General features: G+C 42.9%; 1 protein-coding gene across 8 annotated transcripts in view; it reads right to left on the reverse strand.

Moving 5' to 3' along the window:
* The window catches only part of frmd4a (FERM domain containing 4A), a 91,420-nt gene that overhangs the window by 17,489 nt on the left and 62,392 nt on the right, over positions 1-11,539 (reverse strand). For all 8 annotated transcript variants that reach the window (XM_088378510.1, XM_088378507.1, XM_088378508.1 and 5 more), the window contains 6 exons: positions 11,076-11,141; positions 6,916-7,010; positions 6,183-6,275; positions 3,646-3,730; positions 2,166-2,222; positions 1,599-1,621 (listed from right to left, as the gene is read on the reverse strand). In XM_088378510.1, coding sequence (XP_088234636.1) covers positions 1,599-1,621; positions 2,166-2,222; positions 3,646-3,730; positions 6,183-6,275; positions 6,916-7,010; positions 11,076-11,141 — 419 coding nt within the window. The remainder of the gene's footprint in view (positions 1-1,598; positions 1,622-2,165; positions 2,223-3,645; positions 3,731-6,182; positions 6,276-6,915; positions 7,011-11,075; positions 11,142-11,539) is intronic.

An 11,539-nucleotide genomic window follows, 5' to 3' on the forward strand; every position in this document is an offset into this window, starting at 1 on the left:
TTTTTCCCAAGCCCTTCTCTCAAGCCCTTCAAGATCAATTTTCATGCTTTTACAACTGTGTTAAATTACATATTTACGGTTAGGGGAAGGAAACCACTTGGGTTTTATGTGATTTCTCCATTTAACAATTAAACTGTTTGGTGAGCTTGCCACTGTATTTGTTGTGAAAGAAGGAGTCGTATGTAAAGTAGGTTTTATTCATACTGTGCCGATTCACAACAGATCTGATCTACTTTAACCATTGAGCAGATAAAAAAAAATAAAAATCCTCATAAATATATCGTAGCCGTCAGACGGAATCTTCACATGTTCGAAAGCACTACTTTTCAGGAAATTTAAGAAAAAACAAACAAAACATCATCTTGCTCGAGTTACCTAACACCTCAATGTTCAAGTTATACGGCAAAAGATGAACTGCATCATTTCAAGAAAACATGAAACTGACCACATTTGAACATATGAGGTTGCTGCCTGAGAGTAATAATTTAAAAAAAAAAAAAAAAACTTAACCCAAAATGAGCAAAAACTTGGGGACGTATAACAACTGCCTCTAAGGAAGAAACCTTGAACAGAATGAGGCATCTGCCCATTGGCTGAGAAACAGCACGGTAGAATTACAGGGAAATGTTGCATATGGCTTTTGGGATGGTGTGAGGAGGGTCGGGACTCAGAGTTTATAGGTTGAACAGTATGTGGGTGTAGGGCGGGGGGGAGTGGGCAGGAATGTCACCAGAGTTTGTCACATTCCAACTCGACTTGCTTGACTGAAAGAAATGAGGTCAGACGGTGAGGCTGCTGCAGTGTGTCAATGTTGCTGGGGCAAAGTGATGAAGGGTGACACACTTTGAGGGCGACGTCACACATAAGAACATGCAAAGAATCATGTATGTGTGTGTGTTTCATGACTAACGTGGTTGTATACTGTATGCCAAAAAAAAAAAATCCTTTACGAGACATTTCCATTTTGCAGATCAGATTCTAATCATGTGGACGACTTTCGACAAGATGTTGGAATGTGTCTGTGGAACATTTGTGAGGTCACAAGCTTCACAGTCTAGTTTGTTTCATGAGGTTGAGGTTCAAGGCTCTCAAGAGATTCTATGCCAAAGTCATCCCATTCCTTCCAGAGACAATTTCACCCTCATTAACTGGACATACACAGTACAAAACTGTATATGAATATGTATAATTTCCTCTCGCTTTCGTACAAGTTTACACTGCATGGTAAAGTGACAATTTTTTTTTTTTTTTGCTCTTCAGGGTGAAAATTTGAATATGCATCATGGCAGCAAAAAGAGGGAACATGGAATCTGATATTGTCATATCCAGTCATCTTAGCTAACATACTTATTGTTTACTTGTCATTGCCTGGCGATGGAACATGTGATTTATCGACATGCAGGTTAGATGTCTGAACACGTAATTTGTTTGGCTTGTTTAAACAAAGCCACACTCTTATACTGTGTTATTCAGCCATAGATGCAGTGAGCCTCACTAACACGCTAATGATCATGCTGAGGTAATAATGACTCCAATGCTGCTTGAATGAAATAAAAGTGTGTTACTGTGAAGCAGCAACAAGAAGAGAGAGGTCCTACCTGGTGAAATCACTTTTGGCCTCCTGGAAAATGATAACAGGAATTATGAGGGCGGGAAAATTTAGCATGCACCATAAAACATCGCATTGCAATCACTGCCATCATCTTTTGAGGCTTATGGTAGCTTGTGAATGAAAGTGCTCATTACGCTGTTTTTTTTTTTTTTTTACCACATGTTCAAAAGGATTGAAAGGGCACCAGCGTACACTACTTACGTAAAAACATATGTATGCATATACATTCAAGTATACTTGTAAAGGGCGCGACTATGTGAACCAAAAGCGTCACCCAGCTGCTGGGTTACATTAGAAGTGGCTGAGGGCAGCCAGGAATGTCGATGGCCGCCAACAAAGACATCGGAGGCTTTTTAGGATTTCAACTTGGAAGCATCATTACACCATCTCTGACAGAGGGACAAGCGCATTACATAATGTCAGTTTAATCCTCGCCAATTAGCATCAAACGCTTGTGACCACATCGTGGAAGGGGGACCGTTTCCTTGGATCAGATCAAGTGTGCCGTTTGAGGAAAATGTGGCCGGGGAGACGGGGAAGCACTTTGTCTTACTTGAAGAATATAGGAAGCCAGTTCAAAGACGACATCGCTGTCCACTTCAATGAGCTCCTACGAGAGGAAAGAGACACAAGAAGAACATGATCGAAATGAGACACGTTGCCAAACTGGGGTGGGGAGCTGCTGAAATGTCTCTGATGTTCATGTCTAGCCACAAGACTGCCTGATCATTCTTTTCATCTGCCTTCAAACTGCTGCCATCTCTCATTTCGTGACCCCCATCGTGTGGATGGGGCTGGGAGATTAGGGTGAGGGGATTTGGGATGCTATCAAGTTTACTGATTATTCTTAACATACGCTTAAAGTGTTTACTTACACCTTTGGAGGCATTACACATGAAAGCTGAGATTTGGAAAGCGAGGAGAACTCTTTTGCCTGTCTCTGTTTACAATATCCAATGTATATAATGGGTGGATGTGAATACTGGGTCAAGTATGCCAGGAATGCTCTCTTTCCAATCCAACTCTTAATTGGCTTGGTGAGATCAGACGGCCGCGATGAAACGTGAGACATAGTACTGTGCTCGTACCACCCACCGCGTTTCCCCCTTCAAACACAAATGTGTCATTTTGTAATGAACGCCAAACACAGAGTTTGGACAGAAATGGACCTGCTTTTTATTAGCATGAAAAGTTGATATCAATGACCGTGAGAACAAAAACAGCTGCTCGTATTTGATCCATTGAAGAGCTCGATTTTATAGTGGAAGGCTGCCATCATTTTGCAAGATGGTTGCCCTCTTCTGGACACTACACCACGTGGCAGCATCAAAAGTGGAGTGGAGTGATTTTTAAACTGCGAAGGAATTGTATTTAAAATAAGTTGAATGCGTTTGCATTTCATATTTAAGTATTGGTTAATTTCAAACATTGATTAAGGTAGAATTTCTATCTTTTATGTGCAATTATTTAATAGAATTTATTTTAGGTGGTGCTTCCTGTGAATCGTTTGAGAACCACTGACCTATTTTTGCATATTTGGCAATCATTTTCTACATTGGCCAGGGCTGTTCTCATAATTTCAGTAAAGACAATATGGCAAAGATACCCCAAATTTACCACAATAATAACTGCACTTTAGCTATTTATACAAAAATATTTTTTCCCCTTTTTTAACAGTAAACAGTATACATCCATCATGGCTGCCATTTTTGAATTTCAATTGGTTAGCACTTTTTTCTCAGTTCCGCAGGGTCTGCTCAATTTCATGCTTGTATTATCAAGTAAATGGTTGATTTGCTTATCTGCTCTACTAACAACATTGAGCAGATGGCTGTTAATGGTTCATTTGTTTAAATCATTCGTCATTTGCAGGACCAGATCCCACTATTTTTGTTTGAGATAAAATCTGCACAAGCGAAAGCAACATGGACGTTATCTACTGTCATCTTAAAAAAATGTTAGGGGAACCACTTTTGAGGCAAATATTGTACAGTAATCTAGTCATGAACAAAAAGTACGGTAAACTGATTTACCTTGTAGATGATGGACTTGGCATTGAGAAAAAACAGCTCAATGGTGGCATTGTCTTTCAAGTATGATATACTCTCTATGTAGAACCTGAATGTGAAGGAAGCAAAAAACATTAAGTCATTTCCTACAGAGCAAATGCGTGTATGTAAGTAAATCTCTGGAGAAAACAGCACACAACTGATTGTACTGTCCATTTGCACTCCTTGGAATCGAATGAGATCCGAATGACAAAAGGACGAAAATGCTCTATTGGACAGGTTTTCATTTTACATTACGTTCACTATTGCCGAGTCGAGCTGCATTGCTTCACACAGTAAAGCCCTTGTTCTGGATCTCATTAAACAGCTGATGCGTGAGATGACAAAAATGACCACAAGGAGGCACTACAGCCATCTTGATGGTGAGCTTGTGTCTCTCACGTTCCACATTCATAAACCACATCTGCTGTCTCACCTTGTAAGCACCTCACACCACTCACATACGCAAACACATACACCCCCACACCACCATCACCACACACACGCTCGCACGCATACACACACACACACACACACTGTGAAGAGCAAAGCACAGTAACCCACTTCTGGCAGGCCACTTGCGAGGCAGAGAAGTAACATAATAACACTTTCTAAATTTAGCTCATGAAAGTATGCATGTACGTAGAGCTTTAGGCTACGATGGCAGTATGTTGGGAAGCTGCTTGTTCTTCGTGCCTACGTTAAAAGATGCTTATCCCTAAATGCATTCCAACCACCCTCGGTTAGGGAAACACAGATTTTGACTATAGCTAGTGAGAGCAGATTGTAAGAGGATCACTGACAAAAGGCCCTTATCGCTTTACCAATTGAGCATTGAGGAAAATGCAAGACTGGGTCAATCAATGACCCCATATGAACGTTTTATTAAAGCCACATAGTCTTGATGAGAGGCGTACACGGGGCAGCCTGACGTTCATTAAGCATAACTCAAACACAATTCAATCGGTATACTTTAGTTCAATGAAAACAATTTGCTTGGGTTGGAAATGAATTCAGCGTTGACATTTGATTTGATTGTTGTTCTATCAGTCATGTATCTGCCTGTCCATGCGTGTGTGTGTGAGCATGTGTATAGAAGGTATTGAGGCTGATGATTGGACTGGACAATGGCAGAGAATGAGTAACTGAAACCTTTAACTGGTGTCATAGTTCAGTAGTTATACCGCTCCTTCCACATCCTATCACCTTCATAGATATACCCGGCTACAAAATGATAAATGTCATAAATTACGAGTACTGCCTTTATAATCTGTGAGTAATAATAAATAGTCACACACAGGGGGAGCTCGGTTTTACGACGGTCCTGATGTGAGGTTTTGAGGGTATGAATGAAGGCATGCAACGAACTAATGAGCACAAAGATTTAGGGATGCACTTGAGGCCAAGTCAGTTGAGTTTGATTATCATTCCCGATCCAATACATAGCCAATGCATAAAGGAAAACCAACTTGGAAAACCTGAGGACAGGACGTCGAAAATGCAAATGAATACAATGATAACTATCAACACAAAACAATGTAAAATATTTTGTGCAATATTTACAATTTATTGGCACATATTAGCAAATAAAATGCATTCATTTGAAAAATGTCCCTGTGTACATACACCATTGTTTCTCTCCAATTCCTCCGTGAGACCAGAGCGGGCTTTTGCCAAACAATCGCCGCATTGTGTCATTATTTTTGGTCCTGTTGTAAATGTCAACCTGGGAACGACTTCTCAGCAGCATTGTTTGGCCCAGTGTACCGCGTTGCTACGCGTGTTGCTAGCCAATGGGGAACTCTCCGGAGGGGAGTTGGGATGGGGTGGGCCAGTGACATTATCCGGATGTGTGTGTACTAGGGAACAAAGAACTCCAGTGGGCCAAAAACACAGGGCTATCTGAGGTTGCATGTTTATGTGTGTGTGTGTGTGTGTGTGTGTGTGCGTGCATGTGAGTGAGTGAGTGAGTGAGTGAGTGAGTGAGTGAGTGAGTGAGTGAGTGAGTGAGTGAGTGAGTGAGTGAGTGTGCGCGTGTGCGTGTGTGCGTGTGTGTGCGTGTGTGTGTGTGTGTGTGTGCTTTGCGGCAGCAGTTCATAGTTTTCTACGAGGAGCATTTTCAATTGGTGAATGACCATATTTTCCTGTTGATGAACTGCAGAGCTGAAACCCTTTTGAGCAAATGTGCACTCCACGGTATATAAATGCCCATCAGTCTTTGTTGAGGGTTGGGAGATGTTAACGCTTACTTATTCAGAAACACACAGTGCATATACTTGAGGTCAACAAGGCCCGTGATTGGCTGAGGGACCCCCGCAGGGGGTTAACTACCAGGGTCAGACCAATTTGATTGGGGCCGGTAATAACCGACCCTCGCACCGCAATGAGCATAGGCAAAATGCACAAACAGCCCATCTTTCTCTCTCTCTCACACACACACAGACACACACATACACATGCACGTGTACACACACGCTTAAATAGGGGACATCGCAGGGTGCTGGCTGTGGATGAACACTCACCTGACACAGAAGTAGAGAACAATGGGCCCTGATTTCTTGGGGAATTCATGTTCTAATACCCTGCGGTCCAGCTGCAGCCAACTAAAGTGGCCCCTGAGGAGAGCAAAAAAAAAAAAAAGCAATATCATTAACCCTTATTGGGCTATGCTGGAGGAAAATAATTACTAATGCTGATGAGTCTGATTGTTTTCCCCTGCTTTGCATCTCCCCTTGAGTGACATAAACAAAGGAGACGATTGCTCGCACGGCAGCTGTCGTATTATTTCCCTTCTCGTAAATCATTTGAGCCTTTACATGACTTTGCATGGACTGTCAGAAGGTGCAACTTGTCTATGTGCAGTAGGTTAACGAACATGAATTCATTGCTGTAGTTGCTTAAACAACTAGATTGGCTAGATTTACACTGCCAGGGTCAAGTGATACTATTCATTATTATTTCTGCACTATTCTACAAAATAATCGCAGACGATAATTAGAAATGTCAACGACAGTAACCCTCGATTAAATCAATGAGCGGAGGAGTCAGCCCATCGCCCAAAAATGCCAATAATGTTGAATATTTGTTTTACTTATGTATTGGTGTTCTGGTGTTAATGCTCCTGGAGTGAACATGCCATTTGGATTTCCGTACACAAAGGAGCTCATCTTCACCAAGAAAAGTGACTTATTCAGAAAAGTGACTTATTTACACCGCAGTGGACTCCTAAGTGTAACACTTAGGATCAAGACTCACGTTTCATCTGTGTAAGCAATTCCAAAGTACTCCTTCTCCTTGAGATTGAAGTGAGAGGCCACCAGGTCCAGGAGGTCCTTCGCCATTAACTTGGGCTGAAGAAAGACACATTCAATATCATCAGTAAACGACTGTAGAGCACTGCCACATACACAGCTTTTTTTTCCAGACTGTACCGGGTTTTACGGCTCCTTAAATTGGCCACAGATCAGATTTTTTTTTAATCCTGGACGTGTGTGTGTAGGTGTGTGTGTGTGTGTGTGTGTGTGTGTGTGTGTGTGTGTGTGTGTGTGTGTGTGTGTGCGTGTGTGTGTATGTATATCCACACACACACGCATTTTTTTTTTTCTTCATTACTGTGTTGCTGGTAATGAAGTTCTGCAAAAAAAACTGCGGTGTTTAGAGAGTACCGGGTATTGATTGAATCACGGCAGCTTTCTTTGACAGAATGTGGGGAAGTGCAAAGAATACGTGCAAAACAGGAGATTAACGACAGGAAGAAAATGGAAGTGCAAGGCGCTCGTGGTTACTGCTGACAGTACGGCGACCGTGCCTTTCACTCTGCTCCCGCTCTCCTCTTACCCACACCTCTGTTGCAGAGTCATGCCTCTGGGCCTGAGCAATGTACTGCAGAGGAGGTAGAGGGCTGCGGCCGGGACTAGCTTCCAATCGCCGGCCCAAATGGTTCACGCTGTGGTGTAACGTCCACTTGTGAGTGATGTTTCGTAAAGGCAAAGTGATGACAGCCACCCCCCTTCACTCATTGCTTGGCTAACGGTCTCGGGATGTTTTAAATCAAGAGTTACGAATAAGGACTGCTGCCTCACTCTGCTGGGCCGTGATGTCTTGAGTGAGAGGATGCACCGCCCTGAGTGAGGTTAACCATGGGTGTGCCTTGCCCGGGCAATACATGCTCCCCATGCACACAGCCTGATAACACACTCACACTATTAGCTATAGCACTAAATGGGCGCACCTTCCTAGCAATCTTCCCCCGAGGTCTGCTGCTATCTACTCACAGCACACTTACAACCACAGTGATAGACACAACTGGGAGCTATTTAAAGAAATGCCAGTGATGATGTCACCTCAACACAAATACACACACACACACACACACTCACACACACACACACACACACACACACACACACACACACACACACACACACACACACACACATCTCCACTGACCTAGATCACATATAAAAGTGACCGCCTACAGTGAGTGATTTTTCTATTTTCTTTTTCCAGCACAAAAAAGCTCAGGAGAAGAGACAAGCGCAAGAGAGAAAAACATGAGTTGGAATGTGTCTGAGGTTTTCATCTATTCGTTTTGAAATGATAAAAGAACGAGATTTAATAAATAGCTCATTAACCCTATTTTACTATTGTATCATCAAGGAAATAAAGGGTCTCATCGGTTTACAATAGAATAGTCTTTCCTATAAAAACAACGACATATAACTCAAAGTTGTAGATGAAGTCAGAATGCACTATAACATATCACTAATCTATATTTACGTTGTGCAAAACTGAAGCATCAGTTGTATCATATGCTCTTCTTTTTTTTTTTTTTTTACAGAATGCAATTAAGCGGAAAATTGCTGCAAGGCTGTGACAACTTCGGGCCCCGCTGTAGCATTTAAAGTTGTTCGGCTGTGACAAACAAACAAAACAAAACGGATGATGAGAGTGTCAGCTTTTGAAGTACCTCAATTACCTTTTCACCAGATGTGAATGCAGTGCACTTTAAGGGTGAACTGTATTTCTTCTACCCTGAACTGGAGCGTCACCTAAAATCAGCAACTGTAAGCGCCCGCGAGAACAAGTAGCATCCATAACCAATGCACAAAAATGTTGGGTCTGGAACTATGCTAGCATTAGCGCTAATGAGTGTTTTCAGCTCTTCTGAAAAGCATGCTGCGGTCTGTTACTACCACCCAGCCATCAACAATTCGGGCCGATAATAGCAATTATCGTGCATCCGTGCAAACCGCAGCAGAACCAGCAGCCAGTGACGGACAGGAACACAATGATAAAGGCCTATGTTGTGAGGGGAGTTGCGAGCAACAGAAGCAATCCGGGGAAGGTTTGCCTTGAGTCTATTGTCTCTACGGTGTTCCAAATACAGCAGCATACATGATGCGCTGAACTATGTAATTGGCTTTGGATCTTTCTACCTGTCATGCTGTACGTCATCTTATCTGTGAGAAGGTAAACACCGAAGACTGTACGCGCAACCGTGTTTCGGGAGACAAGACTGACAAGATAGTAAATAGTTTCACACCGACAGTTCTCTGGTAGCACCGGTAATTGTTAACAGTCGAGAGTTACAGGAGAGGGCTGATGTTGAGGCAAATGCTCAAAAGGCATGTCATGTCTTACAAGAATTTAGAATACTACGGTGGTACAAGACTGGCTCGAAACGACGACTTTGGATTCAGACATGCGCTTATTTTGGCTGCAAAGCATCTCTCGCTGACATTTCAGTGTATAAGTTGGTAGAAAACCCAGCAAAGGAGCATCGAGCAGACACAGAGGAAGCAAATCCTCCTTGATAGACGCACGACACTGTTACGCAACTTGGCCTCAATGCTCCATTTGCTGCCCATTAGACTACGCCAGTTCAGCCTCAGGGAATGATAGCCATATGAACGGCAGATATTTTATAAGGGTGGTATATCAGGTAGTGGGCTACTAGGTTTACAACCTGGCCAATAGGTGCGCTGGCCTCCTGGCACATAGCCGGCAGGCGACGAGGCGTTGCTCCATAAACAAAGCGCAAGAGCAGTCCCTCTCAAAAAGTAAGTGAAAGGCGGTAAAGGAAAGGGAGGGATGGAATAAAAAGCAAACGACCCCTCTGGGATTAAACACCTGGCCAAAGTTACAAGTCGTTGACCTGAATGAGATCAAGATTTCAGAGGCCAGTTGAACCTTTGCAGGAAAGGGAGGACCAAAGCACTGTTAAATAATTAAAAGGACATGAAATGGTCCCGCACAGGCAATGAACAACTTTCTCAACACTTGAAAAAGCATTCCACTTCTGCCGGGTTATGGCCTTTCCCTCAAGACAACATTTTCAGAAAGACGACATGATCATTTTTCTCTGCTTCTTATAAAGGTTCAGCAGCTCAATGAATTTGCACAGTTTACCAAACAGGCAGTATCTTGACGAATGGAACATTTGGACGTTTTACATATTTTTATTCATTGATCAGTACAGGCAAAGTGGCACAACCTACCATTCCTGTTACTGGTGCAAGTGGTTAGTGAGCCCTACAACCTTTACCCTTGTCTGTTCTTCGGGGGAATTTCGAAGGTATTGCATCTAGGTGGAGGACTGTTGTGCAAATCTCTGAATCTGATACCAGCTCATGCCCATTATTGGGGAGATGACTTTAAGCACGGATAGACTGATAGTCGGTTGGATACTTTTTATCGGTGGATGGTGGGATAGCTGGAGAGGTGGCTACACACATATGCACAAATGATAAGATAAATCGGGGATGTACAAATTAATGGGACGGCTGAATAGGTGGTTGCATAGATTAAAGGATGGCGGAAAGAATGGATGCACTACGCATGGACGGAGGTGATAAGGTTGCGGTTCAGTTGTGTTTGAAGAGGGAGTGGGATTTGGTGAGGTGTAACAGGAGGCTGTGACTCGGAAAAGAAGCTCAACTGTGAGAGCAAGAAGCGGAAAGCCGAGAGAAGGGGAGAGAGAGATGTCGAGAGGGATAGAAGATGAGAGAATCAGTTCTGGCATCGTAATCGAATCAGAGAGTCACCAGACCTATCCATGAACACAGAACACGTTTGATTATTCCTTAGCTTGGGATAACAGAGTCTTGAGAGTTGAGAGCACCCTATGTATGTATTTGCTTTAATTTTGTTTTTGTTTTACAATGCTCGCTGTGACATTCTGTTGCATGATCACTCAAGAACAGATTGAGATGTTTTTGAGGCACTGCTCAGGGCATCTGTCTGTTTAATGTCTGTGCGGTCAGGTGAGCGTGAGAAAAGTGCAAAGTCACCTACTGCTGACACATTTTGCCCAGTCAGCAGAAACCGTGGACCCCTCTGGGGACACTGGTATTACTCCTCCCTTGCGTTGAGCTAAGAAGAGGAATAAAAGAACTGGAGAATGAGGAACTGACCTGCACAAGGAGCTCTAGCTTCCTGTCATCCAGGAGGTGGACCTGACATCGCCTCCCCTCCGTCATCTGTAAGACAGAAGATGTATCGGTCAATAATTTGTTGGTTATTTAATCACAGAGAAAAATAAACACATTATCCAATAACAGTTTGTGAACTTTCCTCGGTCATAATAAGGTTAGATGGCCATTCTAAAAACACAATGGCTCAATACACCCATATGATGATGGACCTTTCCAGCAATCCCTCTTTTGAACAGGAACAGCAGCATCCATCAAAGCATTTAACTACAGCGGCTACAATGAGGGTGGCCGATTGTGACAACGTTTGAATTGTGGTTGCATTGCTTGCTGAATAGAGCTGCCAAGTCCATAAACACACAAGCAGGTGGAACGACAAAATAGTGTGGGAAACGCACAGTGCTGTACGAGCTAAACAATTTTGCGTGGTAGACAAAGCTGAGACG

Source organism: Syngnathus floridae, chromosome 6, assembly GCF_059516105.1.
Source record: "Syngnathus floridae isolate MCC-2025c chromosome 6, RoL_Sflo_1.0, whole genome shotgun sequence".
In the NCBI taxonomy this organism is placed as follows: domain Eukaryota; kingdom Metazoa; phylum Chordata; class Actinopteri; order Syngnathiformes; family Syngnathidae; genus Syngnathus; species Syngnathus floridae.